This window comes from Leptodactylus fuscus, chromosome 9, assembly GCF_031893055.1.
Source record: "Leptodactylus fuscus isolate aLepFus1 chromosome 9, aLepFus1.hap2, whole genome shotgun sequence".
NCBI classification, from domain to species: domain Eukaryota; kingdom Metazoa; phylum Chordata; class Amphibia; order Anura; family Leptodactylidae; genus Leptodactylus; species Leptodactylus fuscus.
The window spans coordinates 41,399,630-41,414,412 of NC_134273.1; the positions used below are offsets into that span (position 1 = coordinate 41,399,630).

The following is a 14,783-nucleotide window of genomic DNA, read 5'->3' on the forward strand; positions in this document are numbered from 1 at the left end:
TTGCATACACCTAATGTGTACAGGGCTGGAGAAAATAAGCTGCATCTAGACCAGGGGTAGGGAACGTACGGCTCTCCAGCTGTTGCAAAACTACAACTCCCAGCATGCATACTGGCTCTGCTGTTCTGGGAACTCCCATGGAAGTGAATGGAGCATGCTGGGAGTTGTAGTTTCACAGCAGCTGGAGAGCCAAAGGTTCCCTACCCCTGATCTAGACTGTGGATTTTTACTGACGCAATAGCAGGAATTACTTTGCCACTTGTGAACAACAGGATTCAGACAATGGGAATGTGCTACTGAGCATGTGTGACCATAAGCATTAGGTGGACATTTATAAAGGAATTCAAAGGTTGCCATAGCTAGTATGTGACAGCAATATCTAGTCATAGGAGGAGCATTTCGGAAAAATTATTATGTTTTGTGTGATCTAAAAAGGTTAAGTATTAACCCTTAACATAAATTAATTTAAAAAAAAAACAAAAACTGGTAAATTTCCTGCTTCTCCATCATGGTGGTCACAGACAGTTTTTATTATTATCTCAGCAGCAATAATGTGACATACCAATAAATAACTAATGTGGTCAGTAACTGGAGCTAACAGATTAGTATGGTTTTTATTACATTATTGGTTACTTGAACAATCCCTTCAAGCTTTAGCTGTTCCCCAGTATGGGCGATAAGTGTCTAAGAGCTGGGAGTCCCATCACTGACAACATATGGGCATTCCATGTAGCTTGCCTGAATAGAGCAGCATTGGGGCATGCTAACAACTCCTTTCAAATACTTTGAATACTGAACAGAGTTGCTTCATCAGTAGCAGCCATCTCAGACCGTGAACGGAAAAGCAGCACACATGCATGACCACTGCTGTATTCAAGGGGTGACACGGAAACCTCATATGCATAGCTGATGGGGGTCTCTGAGATGGTCAGCTTTCAAATACACTAAAGGCCTGTCAACTCTGGCTAGTATCATAATTCACTCACTTCCTTTCAATCATATCAGTAACTGGTCAACAAAGTCATCAGTCTTATAGATTAACCCAAATCACTGCGGTTTACTGCACCTCTCCTGCAAGAATCCTACTGACTACATACATGCTTTAAAATGTTCACCAGATTCTTATCCACAGTACTGTAGAAAAATCGTGCAGCTTACACACATGTTTAAAACACATCAACAGTCATAAAAGTATAAAAGAAGAGCCTTTTCCATTCCTACCTGCAGTAGCTCCAGATCAGATGGTGTTGCCTTCTGGGGAACCAATTCTGTTAACATCTCTGACATAACTTTAACATTTCCATTCACCACCTCCAACTCACTGCGCAGCTTCGCCATCTATCACAAACACAATGTAATAGTATATTAGTATATACATGTAAATTTACACACATTCTATTTGTATGAGTGTATATGTACTGTATATACACACATATACATAATATGTGTATTAACCCCTAGACGTTGCTAATCTGGCTATTTACACCTGATGCCCGGAGCTGCAGTCACGTTAATTAAAGTCAAACACCTGTGACTTATAGCTGCTCCTCTAGGAGTGATAAGCCGACATCTCCATGCTGAAGTGAGAGTCTGGGAGTTACACTGTGATGAGCAAAGTTTTTAGGACTTTTATCACCACGTTTATCTACAAAATTTAACCCTTCTACCATCACTGTTTGCGCTGTCTCAGCTGGGAGCCTAGCTAGAGATAAAAAAAAAAAGTTTACATCCCTCTACTACACTAAACTACTGGTTAATTTATACAAGGACAAGGTGTCCAGAAAATAAACCATGCTGGTTATAACACCATATGAAACCTATTTTTTTTGCTGTTGAAAAACTATATATATATTATATATATGTGAAGCTCCTGTGATCATGGAACCAGAAAATCTAATTTTAATGTTTACATGTAATGTAATAATATATATAAAAACAATTTTATTTTGTTTCTAACCGCCTGACGATGATGTTAAGGCAGTAAGTTCCGCCCATCTGGCTGTGAAGAGACAATGGTGCCAAAACCAATGGCATTGACATCTCCTGGGCGCACATCAGGAAAGCTGACAATGCGCAAAAGTCAGTGCAATGTATCTGCATAGATCTCCACATTCTATGTAGATCATGGGTGTCAAACACAAGGCCCATGGGTTGAATCCAGCCCACCGCCTTGTTTTATCCGGCCCAGCACTTGTTTTTGAGCCGAGCCGCCAATGCATTGTTCATGGACCACGTTGGGTTATGTTTAGAACGATAATTACTTTTTGATGGTTTGATAATATTTTTAAAAGCCTCGGCCATCAATGAGTAAAAAGTCTCTAACCTAGTGATGGTTGGGTAAAAAAAAGGACTTTACTTTTAAGTCAGTTTTACGGGGGTGGTGAGTTCGGGTGAGTTTGAGTGAAGCATTTTACATTTAACTACTTGCTCCTCTGAAGGGGGAAATTCTAACTTGGTATCGGATTGTGTTTGTATTCTCTCCATTATTTTGAAATGTTGCTTCAGTGTCAGTTTACAAGTAAAAAAATGTAAATCTAAAAATAGAAAAAATTCATTAAAAATTTTTTCTGTAGGGCAATATGACAGACCTTTTGCCAGAAGGCTAATTTCGAAACTTGGGGCAAAACGGTGACTCAGTGATTAGCACTGCAGCCTTGCAGCGCTGGAGTCCTCGGTTCAAATCCTGCCAGGAACAACATCTGCAAGGAGTTTGTATGTTCTCCCTGTGTTTGCATGGATTTCCTCCCATACTACAAAGACATACTGATAGGAAAAATAAAAAAAATGTACATTGTGAGCCCTATATGGGGCTCACAATCTAAAAGAAGAAAATAAAAAGCAGCTAATTTCAGAACTTGACAACGTCTGTGTGAATAAATTAAAGATTTTTACTATTGACTCCTTTGTTCCTTTTTATTTTGGGCCTTTTTTTCTGGGAGTTGTTTAGGATGCCTATTTCTAGGTCTCCCTCCTCTACGGCCTCTTCTGGCCTTCTTTTTAGAGGTGATAGTATAGAATGGAAGTATTGGGTTACTTTGGTTGTGTTTTTGAGAACAGGAGGGTGAGAAGCTGTGGCTTTCATGGGAGTTTAGATCAGTTCTTTGGTCAGAAACGTTATTTGTGGTGAGAGGAAGTTCTAAAAAAGAATCCTTGACTGAGGAGGTACTGAGGTGAGAAGGAGTGCGGAGATGGTTTCCCAGGGCTGTGTTGGAATGGCTGTCATTCGTGTGGTTATGACCTCCCATCCCAGCGACGAGGTAGTCGCCTCACATCTCCCACCCTCCCCACCGAGGAAAGAGTGGTGTTGGCATGATCCAGAGGAAGGATCGTTGCGCCACTACATTACACTGACTATGGTTCCTCCATTAGAAAGCACATACCCTCCATTGTCCATTTCCTCACTCAGCACTAAGGCTAAACTGTGTGCGCAAAACTTAAGAAGTCAAAAGTTTTTTTCACAAAATTTTTTTACTTGCACAAAAAACTTGTTACATTTTTAATGGCTTGTTGGCCCTGGTTGTACATAATCTTGACCCTTCAAGGTACCCCGTGAGGCTGAAGTGGCCCCGATGAAAGTGAGTTTGCCAACCATGTTGTACATTATATCTAAATATAAAGCAATAACGTCAGGGAGGCAGTTCAATATGATCATAATCTGCAATTTTTGGTAAGAACAAAATGTTACATTACTCTCATTCACTTTTGTAATAGGGGGATGTTACTTTAAAACAGACAGACATTCTGAAAGACTCGTTTTACATCATCTCTGAGTCATTTTCTTAGGGGTTAGAATACATACAGGTGCCCTCGGAGTATAAAAATCCATATCTCAATAAGTGATGTGGTAGACGGCCTAGAGGTAGCAATAAATGACTAGATGTGGCAATCTCATTTCATCTATTCAATCTCTGGAAAATTAAATTACTAGAATGTCAGGGAAACTGAAGACAGCGGGGAAGAGGAGCCGGCTGGCTTATCTCATAATGTAAAGCATACAATGTATGTACCACGATGTCAAAACTTGGATTCCCCTTATACAGTAATTTAGAGATCTTTATTTAAAAGATTTTCCAGGCTAAAAATATCGATGACCTATATTAAGAAAATGTCAATATATCAATATCAGATCAGTGGGAAAGGGGCAACCCCAACTATAATCTTTTTCTGGTCGGAAACCAAGCCGTCTGCTTCCTGCTCCATTCTCTGTGTGCCAGATTCTGAGAGGGTGTTGTTACCGCCCAATTGGCAATATACCCATACAGTTCTAAGAGGAATAACAGAGGATCAGCATAAGGCAGAGTACTGAAAATGTGCTTATAGCAAAACTAAACTTCGGACAACTTTTGATTTTCTGTCAGTATTTGCGCCACTGGTAACTTTAGTAATATAATTTATTAACAAATCTAAGATCCTTTCTGTGAATCCTGCATTTTCCCCTTGTTTCTGTATTGAGAGTAGTTCCTGCCTCTCACTCAGTAACTGTGTATGGAGTTCGGGGATGTGTAACATGTAGAGAAAATGAGGGTGGTGGAGGGTCACTTGAAATAGTTAGATCTCAGACATTATAAAATGGACAAACTTGTATTAGGTGTCAAATGAAAAAGGAGATTCTCTTATTTCATATCACACCACCAAGGTTACATATCCAAATTATTTCCAGAGATTTCACTGGTTGAAAACACAGTGCTGTAGATAGGCCATCAATCTCAAAAACTAGATAACTCCTTAAAGTGTAAAGTCAGCCATACACAGATTTTAGTTGGACAAAATTACCAATTTGGCCATTTCAGGAAAGAAATAGCCTGGTACCTGATATGTACAGACTGATTGGAGAAGATTTGTCATGTCTTGTATGACAGTTTTCTGTTATACAAGCCATAGCTGCAAATTTTTGCGCAAATTGACCTTTTTCTTTTTTTATGCTGCCTTTGCCATTTTCACAAAAAGAGGGCATGGTGAGGGCAAGCAAGAGGCATTTGGTGTAAATGATACTAGAAATCCAGGTGCAAGGCTCCAGAGAGGTGTGCACTTGTAGTGGGGTTATAAAGACTGGCGTTGATAATGCCAGTCTTCATAAACCTTATCCACTGCGGTTGCTTTAACAAGCTGTCCCATGACCAGGCAGGTTAGATGTTAAATGTGGATTGTGGCATTGTATGTACAAATGATCCTAATCATCAATTGTGCCTAATGTGTTTCGCCAGCCTAGCTGTTTTTTTTCACTATTGTGTAGGGGGTGTTTAATCAACCTATTTTACATAAATAGTCGGTTTTCTACTAAAGAAAGCAAAATAGGCTACGAGGTATATTACAAAAATGTTCCCTCTACACTCCCCACACACTAGTGAAAAAAAGAGTGAAACAGCACTAACACTTCAAATTTATTTTGGTTTTTATTTTCATACTTTAAGGACCACTACCCTTTTATTGTTCAGTTGATATAGCTGTATGAGGGCTTGCTTTTCCAGGACAAATTGTTTAACGAAATAGCACCATGTTTCAGTACATACAGCCTATTAATCAACTTTTATTAACGGTTTGTGGGAAAGAAAGTTAAAAAATAAATAAATCCCAATTTATTTATTTTTTTGCTGTTAAAAATGTAATTTTATTACAGGGTTCAATACAAATTTACCAAATGTACCAAATATGTGCTACTGATTTTTTTTTATTTTTTATTGAACTTTGACTTACTTGTCCGTTTGTTTTTCACCCATAACAGAAAGTTCAATTACCTGCTCAGATGTTGGGATTATCGGAGCACCACCTGGAGTTTCCGTCTGAACCTGGCTAGAGTAAGAAGGTGGTCCAGGGCGACTCACTGAACCACCTCTTTGAACTGTATCCTGGGGTGGCAAATCTGGTCGCAGCGCAGGTTCAGGTTTCACAGAACTCTGTGGGGGAAAAAAAAAAGAAAAATTGAATAGTAATTTTTTTTGCCGTCTTGGAATATATAAACATTACCGTATAATTAATGGGGGTCATTTACACTATCGCTGGTGACCATCAGCAGTGTCCGTTGTTATTGTCCATTACAAGATTTCAGCAACAGACACTAACAACCGTCACAAATCTGTTAAACACTCCATTGATTTCAATGGGATTTTATACAGTATGGTGTCCATTAGTGACTGTTAGTAACCGTTTACATCAAATCCATCATTTTTCGTGGACAAAAAGTCGTGTATCCTGGACTTTTGTGTCCATGAAAAATAGCGGTTTCATGACGGATGTCAATCGTTCGTTATTTTTTTAATATTAAAGTGTATGCGTAATGGACGGTAACAGACAGCTGTTATTACTGTCCATAATTTTCTGCGCATGCTCAGAAAGTAGAAAGAAAAAAAAACAGACAGTATAATAATGGACACTAACTGATTTAATGGATCAGTTAAAAAAAAAAAGACACTTACACCAGTTACGCGTCCGGTCTCCGTTCTGAGGTTTCCGTCTTCTGCATGCAGAATATGGAAACCTGTCAGACCGGGTCCGGCCTTGAGCGCCGGTGAGCGTTTTGAGGTCTCTGCGGTGAAACCGTTTTTTTTTTTTTAAAACTGGACACAAAGTCCTGCATGTCCGACTCTGTGTCTGGTTAAAAAAAAATGGTTTCGCCGCAGAGAGCTCAAAACGCTTACCGACACTCATGGCCAGACACTTTTCAAACCCATTCATATGAATGGGTTTGGAAAATGCCGGCAGGTTTCCGTCTCCTGCCCAGTTTCGGGCAGGAAACGGAAACCTGAAAGTGGAGACCCCAGGCGCAGATGTGAACGAGCCCTTGGTGTCCATTAATGTCCGTTATGATAGGTATCCGTTATTTGTTTTTTTTTTTTTTCTAACAGACACTATCTAGACGTACATCCAGTGGTAGTGTGACCGAAACATAGTGATCACATGATTATTATGAGGAAAATGCTGGATTAAAAAAGAAAAAAAAAAAGCAATATTGGTTTAGCTTTATGCTTATTTTCTACGCTGTGCAAGTAATTGACACATTACATTTATTGTTACAGTTACATTATGGATTTAATGTTCTCAACTTACAGGTTGCGGTGTGTGAATAGGAGACAGTGTGTCCAGATCTGTCATTGGAAACTCAAGACCTTTCCGTCTCAGGTCCTCATAAACAGCGACCACCCCTGTTAGATCTGGACTGCTGCGGAATGCATCTGCCCATGCCTGCGCAAAAAACAAGAAAAGCATAAAATACAAAGTAAATTATATATTTTTGTTTCCGCTATAGGCTTGCATATGTAGTTGTACATTAACTGAGCAGGTTAAGCAATGTTGACCTAGTATATTGGCATGCGTCCTGCACTTGTAACAGGTAGTCCAAGGTAAGTACATAGGAGAACCAGCTGGAAAATCCAGCATCACATAGACATCCTAAGCACTAATCCATTCAGGAGACTTGGACTCCTTGCAACATCGGGACCTAGGATACTAGGAGCCACTGCTTCATCACAGCACTACTGTCCATACAGTCCATACACACTGTCGAGACTCCTAGTAGCATCACAGTTCATAGTCCAAGGAATCCCAATCTCCAGCCTGGATTCCCTTGTGTGGATGAGGACTAACAGAACCTTATGATTTAGAAGGTACAAATGGAAAGTAGATATTAGATCTTAAAATTCCCCAGAATGGCTGATGCTGGATGACAACTCTTGTGCATCTTTACACTTTCTAGTCTAAATTTATACCACATAGTAGTCCACTTACTTTGCGCCAGAATCATGGCGCAATTCTGGCAAATGCTTACTTCGCGGTAAGCTTCAATCCCTTAAGACTTAAAGGGGTTGGCCACTTTCAGACCAATATTGACAAACAAATGTACAACAAAAAGATATACAATTTCCCAATATACTTTCTGTATCAATTCCTCGCAGTTTTCTAGATTTCGGCTTGCTGTCATTCATTCTGTTACTTCTAGAGCAGGGGTAGGGAACGTATGGCTCTCCAGCTGTTGCAAAACTACAACTCCCAGCATGCATACTGGCTCTGCTGTTCTGGGAACTCCCATGGAAGTGAATGGAGCATGCTGGGAGTTGTAGTTTCACAGCAGCTGGAGAGCCAAAGGTTCCCTACCCCTGTTCTAGAGGATAAAACTCTGACCATGGTCATGTGACTTATGGTCCATGGTCATGTGATTACACAGGTGCCGCTCGTTACAGTCACAGCACAGTAATCAGACATCGGCCTGGTAATCAGCTGTGCACCTGTGGGCTCATCACATGACCATGGACCGTAAATCACATGACCATGGTCAGAGTTTTATCCTCTATAAGTAACAGAATGAATGACAGCAATCAGAGATCTAGAAAACTGTGAGGAACTGATACAGAAAGTATATTGGGAAATTGTATATCTTTTTACTGTACATTTGTTTGTCAATATTGGTCTGAAAGTGGCCAACCCCTTTAAATGGTGTCCAAAACACATAATAAATGTACTGCACGTAGGCCAGTTTTAGTCTAGTAAATCACCCCATTATTTAATTTCTGACAGCTTACATCTAATTAATGCACCCAAATTTACATCCATGAGACATTCCCTTTAATAATATTTCATTTTAATCTAATACGACTTTTATAAATCCATATTAATACATAAATTTAGTCTTCCTGTTTCTTGCAACCCATTGCTGCCATCAAGTGGCAACCAGAAAAAAATGTGTCTAGTTTTATATACTGGGTATACCACAAGTTGACACAATAAAAGGGGTTTCTCGTCTCATTAAAGCAGCTGTTCTCAACCTGTGGGTTAAAACCTCTTTGGGGGGTAAACTGGGCAATTGCACAGGGTCCCCGACCCCAAAGGGGTCTCAGGGATCCAGAGCATTTTTTAGCATGATGTTCCACATCCCGGCAGCTCCACAGCTGTATTGGCATGATGTGCACACCAATACTGTTTAATTCTATGACAGAGCAGGGAGCTGAAAGGTCCATGCTCTGCCATAGAAGAATGCCAGTGGCACACAGGACGTCGCAGTGCAGGTGGCGTGATGATGTCACTGCATCGCGCCACCTGTGCCCCTACTACAGGGAAAGTCTACAGCTGCTCCGCTCATCGTGGGAGCACAGTAAGGTAAATACAAGATTTATTGTTTTCTGGTAAGGGAAAGGGATCACCTGCTAAGGGGGGGGCGGGATACTATTATTTATAGGGGGGCTAATATTTATTGTGGGGGAACCGTTAAATATAAGGGAGCTAGCATTTATAATAGAGAAACTATTATACATAAGGGGCACTATTATAGGAGAGAAATTATTAACGTATATAATCGAGTATGTCGACCCGAATATAAGCTGAGGCCCCTAATTTTACCAAAAGAAACTGGGAAAACTTATTGACTCGAGTATAAGTCGAGGGGGGAAATGCAGCAGCTACTGGAAAATTTCAAAAATTAAAATGGCCGGACTATTTGGGTGCAGTAGATGCTGGGGAAGGGGAGGGGGTGTTTTGGTTGTCTGTCTGCCCCTTCCCTGAGCTTCAGGACTTGAGGTTTTTCCCCCCACTTGGAATTCAGCCTGGCTGAATATAGGGTATCTGCAGTGCTCCTATTAACCTCTTCACGACAGAACAGGAGCACTACAGATCCCCTATATTCAGTAAACTGGGCACTGTCAGACACAGGGATTCCTAATGTGTATGTGTTTCACAGTCATTTTCTACTTTGAGGACAGGTTCACACCAGTGCCCAATCTCAGTTATGCAGGTTTCCGTTTCCTGCCCAAGAAACTGGGCAGGAGACTGAAACCGGCAGGCAGTTTGCAAACCCATTCATGGGCTTGAAAAGTGTCCGCCGGTGAGCAACTTCTACTCTCCGCAGTGAAACAGTTTTTTTTTTTTCAACCAGACACAAAGTTGGACATGCAGGACTTTGTGCCCAGTAATAAAAAAAAAAACAAAAAAAAACGGTTTCACCGTGGAGACCAGAACATGTTCCCAGGCGCTCACCGGTGGACACTGAATGCCGGTTTCCGTCTTCTGCTGACAGAAAATGTAAACCTGCATAACGGAGATCGGGTGCTGGTGTGAACCTGCCCTGATATGTATTCTAGGGAAAGGAGTGATTTACAACTTTTATTTATTTTATTTTTTATTACATTTTTTTTAAACTTTTTTTTTTTCCATTTTATTAGCCGTCTATGGGAGATTCTATACATTACTATTGCGGAGGGTCATAGACCAGCCAATAGTAATATAGTAATAGTAATATAGCGATGACAGGCTTTAAACTTTTTTTTTTTTTTTTTTTGGGGGGGGGGGGGGGCGACATCTCCTGAGGGCATCTCCGCAGTTAACCCTTACAGCGGAGATGCCGAAGCATAAGCAGGCATAGGTTTCGGTATTACCGCTGTAAGCACTACAGCGAAGGTGCCGATTTCTATGGCGTCTGCTCTGCAGAGCTATGCTGTACATTTCAAACTGCAGACGTACTAACAGTACTTCTGCTAGCACGCCGGGAAGCAGTCACACGTCGGTGCGGGCCTGAGCTTACGTGGCCACGTCACCCCGTGTGGGATGGAGTAGTGGGGGGCGGGGTTTGCGTTCCCGGCCTGCTAGCAGAAAATTACCGTAATGACCCTATAGTATAAGCTGAGGAGCACTTTTTCAGCAGAAGAACTGTGCTGAAAAACTCGGCTTATATTCGAGTATATACGGCATATATAAGGGGGGGGTATTAAATGGGGAAACAATAATATAAAAGAGGACTGTTATAAGGGGGAGACATATATAAGGGGGCTATTATTTATAATGTAGGAACTGTTTTATATAAAGAGCGCTATTATAGGAGAGGAATTAGGAGCACTATTATAAAAGTGGGACTGTTATATATAAGGGGGCTATTATAGGAGAGGAACTATTATATATATGGTTGGCTGTAATATGGGGAAACAGTTATATATAAAAGACTTAAGGGTACTATTCCGTTATCGGGCCAGCAGCAGCGCATTTCAGCACCAGCTTTCGGGACAGCAGTTCAGTTCAGCAGCGGGAATTACAATGACATCCGAGGACTGCTGGCCCGATGCTTGTGCCCAGTAGCCAGTACATCAATGACCCCCCCTCCATCTCCTCCTCCTTCCAGTGCTGCCCCCCAGCTCTCCTTACATCTACCCCGTACCCTCTCCCCGCCACATGACTAAGCCGATGCTGGCCCGATGATAGAGGCCGTGCTTGTGTGTAGTAGGCAGTACATCGATCGATGCCCTCATCCTCCTCTTCCTTCCAGTGCTGCCCCCCAGCTCTTCTTACATCTGCCCCGTACCCTCTCCCTGTAATAGGCCTCACCGTAAATCTTGAGCAATGAATGCTACTAGATAGCCGCCGGACGCTGCAGAAAGTTTGTCCCTCCGGCTCGCTGTAGCTCACCGTTCCTATAGTCGGCGTGTTTCTTGTCAGGGCCTGGATTGAGCCCCGGTGTCTTTCCTTTCGGTCTCGGTACTAGCGCTGAGGTGAGGCCTAGTCGTGTGGCGGGGAGAGGGTACGGGGAAGATGTAAGGAGAGCTGGGGGGCAGCACTGGCAGGAGGAGAAGGATGGGGGAGGGGGGTCATCGATGTACTGGTTACTGGGCACAAGCATCGGGCCAGCAGTCCTCGGATGTCATTGTAATTCCCGCTGCTGAACTGCTGTCCCGAAAGCTGCTGCTGAACTGCGCTGCTGCTGGCCCGATAACGGAATAGTACCGACTTAAGTATAATGGAGGAACTGTTATATATAAGGAGGTGTCTGTTATACATAAATGGAGAAACTGATATTCATAAGGGGAGACTATTATATATAAGGGGGCTATTATAGGAAAGGAACTATTATATATAAAGTGGATTGTTGTAAGAGTGATGTTACATATAAGGGAGAAACTATTTATAAGGAGGCTACTAAATGAGGAAATTATTATATACAAAGCAGGCTATTATTTATAAGGGAACAACTATTTATAATAGGCCTATAGTAAGGGGGACATTATATGGACATCTATTATAATGTGGTCTCTTATTTAGAAGAGGGAAACTTTTTGCCCAGGGCCACAGTTTGTCTAAAACTGGCCCTTCCTCTATCCGTCTCCAGGTGGGTCCGCCCACATGCAGATATGCCCATCATATACACCCCTGTACAAATACAGTTGTATGTGACAGGGTTGGCACCATAATGCACTTATGCGGACCAGTCACACATGTGTAGAGAGCAGTTATTGTGTTTAAAGCAGCAGTATTGGAGGTAAAAAAAAGTGTTATGGTTTGGTGGCCATCACAACACGAGGAACTGTATTAAAGGGTCGTGGCATTAGTAAGGTTGAGAACCACTGCATTAAAGTATCCTTTATCCACAAGCATCGGACCCTCACTATCATAAGAACAGGGGTGTTTTGCTCCACTGTTCTGACTAGCGGTTTTCAAACACGCATGCCCTCGCTCCATTCATTTCAATGGACCCCCAGATAGAAACGAAGCACAACGCTCCTGCGCATAGGGTTTAAGTTGAAGAGAAGAGAAAACCCTTTTAAGTCTACAGCAAATTGATAATTTATGTTTTATAAAAATTTCCTACAATATAACTGGATTTACATAATTTGGCAGAAAAAAATATGGCTCCAAAGATTTCAACTAATAAAACCTTGATGATCCAGAGATAGACATAAAAACATCAAACTATATCTACTTGATGTGCTATATCTACATGAGGCTTGTACTAGCTGGTCATGCCCTCTTAATGGGAGTGTATCACCAGAACCCAGCATATCAACCTAACACCACAGTCATTTCCTATTCACACATTCAGCTTTTTCCATGCAGATTTCCTGCTGTTTTTCCAAATAGCAAAAATAGAAAGAAATAAGACAAATAAAACAAATAGAAGTTTGTGATGGCTGTAATAAAGCTCAGCGTGAATCCTTTCAACTCAGTCTTGTCATGTAATTCAATCTCACAGCCATCTATACAAGATGCTTAGAAGTCCAGTCACATCCATGTAACAAGTTCACCTTTTACAGTGTTCGGAGTCAGACGTACCTGTATCAAATTGAGTACTTTATCATGGACTATGGCAGGTGGGTTGTTTTTAGGCAGAATCGTCTTTACTAGCACTCCCTCAACAAATTCCTGGTTAGCTGCCAAGACATGAAACCTGTGGCCACAATTCTTCACACAAGCCTCAAGTACCTGGAGGACAGAACAACACAGTAGGGTTATAGTTCACGTGCGATTACTAACATAATATCATACAATATGTCTGTCCTTCTTTACTATTTCTCTTAGTTTGAGTTGATCCTAAGATGACTGGCTTAGAATGACCAACTTTTTTAAAAAAAATTACTGAATTACTCAAAAAGCTCAACAGAGTAAGGAGTTGTCATCTCACACTACTCAGAATATCTCAAGGCAAGGTAAAGAACCTCACATCTGTATAAGGGCAACCTATAAAAAGAGTGTGCTACTTTATTGTACAGATTGTTATGCTGATACCAAATACCTCAATGTACATAAAAATATATCTACATATATGATTTTATTATTATTATGCAATATACTGGCAAATAGAGAAATTACAATCATCAATACATCATGCATATAATATCGTTATGTGTTATCACCAGCACATCATGCATGTAAACATGGAATATACTATTGAGGATTTTAGTCACAGAAAATCCTTTTATTTACAAATAATGAACTGAACTCAGCCGGTGGAGTTTCTGCCTTGCATATGTAAGTTCCAGACAGAAAAGATGCAGAAAAAATAGATGGGGAATCTTCCAGTGTCAGGGTACACACCTCTGCACTGTGGCATGAGGGCGGCTTGTCTCCGCTCTGTAGTAGTCCCTATTCTGCTGTAAGGAGTACTGGGAATTGGGTGAAGGAGTGGGCTGGTCTCTGGACTGTAAGAGTCCCTGCTCTGTAATAAGGAGTCCTGGCAGCTGAGTGAATGAGTGTGCTGGTCTCCGTTCTATAGGAGTCCCTGTTCTGCTATGCTGTAAGGAGTCCTGGCAGCTGGGTGAGGGAGTGGGCTGGTCTCTACACTGTAAGGTGCGTTCACACGATGTAAAGTGGAGCGTGATCTGGCACCGCAAAATTAAGGGCGCAAAATAACGCGGCGTATACGCTCATAACGCCCATTGAAATCAATGGGATCTTTTTGAGCGCTCAAACTCTGACACACCGTATACGTGCCAGATCACGCTCCATTTTACATCGTGTGAACGCACCCTAAGAGTCCCTGCACTGCTATAAGGAATCCTGCTAGCTAAGTGAGGGCTGGTCACTGCTCTGTAGGAGTCCTGGCAGTTGGATGAATTAGTGACCTAAGCTGAGCTCTGTAGGAGTCCCTGTTCTGCTGTGAGGAATCCTGGCAGCTGGGTGAGGGAGTGGGCCGGTCTCTGCACTGTAAGAGTCCCTGCTCTGCAATAAGGAGTCCTGGCAGCTGAGTGAATGAGTGTGCTGGTCTCTGCTCTGTAGGAGTCCCTGTTCTGCTGTAAGGAATCCTGGCAGCTGGGTATGGGAGTGGGCCGGTCTATGCACTGTAAGAGTTCCTGAGTCCTGGTTGCCAGCTGCAGAGCTTAGTATGGAAACAGAGTAAAATCAACATCAGTTCATAGAGCCGAATTTAGTTTTTTTTTAAATTATTTCTGGTTTTTTTTACTTATTTCTCGATAAACTACATAGTGCCTGTAAAAGCTCCAGCTCTGATGGCCCTGCCAACTGCATGAATATACTTGATATGCAAAGTGTTACAGTACATGAGCTGTACTACAGACTCTTTTGATCTCTTAACACAAGGG

At 41.6% G+C, this 14,783-nt stretch overlaps 1 protein-coding gene across 1 annotated transcript in view; it reads right to left on the reverse strand.

Annotated features, from left to right (window-relative positions):
• The window catches only part of TOM1 (target of myb1 membrane trafficking protein), a 70,699-nt gene that overhangs the window by 40,630 nt on the left and 15,286 nt on the right, over positions 1-14,783 (reverse strand). The window contains exons 4-7 of the mRNA XM_075286843.1: positions 13,018-13,167; positions 7,045-7,179; positions 5,736-5,894; positions 1,222-1,338 (exon numbers count right to left, since the gene is read on the reverse strand). Coding sequence (XP_075142944.1) covers positions 1,222-1,338; positions 5,736-5,894; positions 7,045-7,179; positions 13,018-13,167 — 561 coding nt within the window. The remainder of the gene's footprint in view (positions 1-1,221; positions 1,339-5,735; positions 5,895-7,044; positions 7,180-13,017; positions 13,168-14,783) is intronic.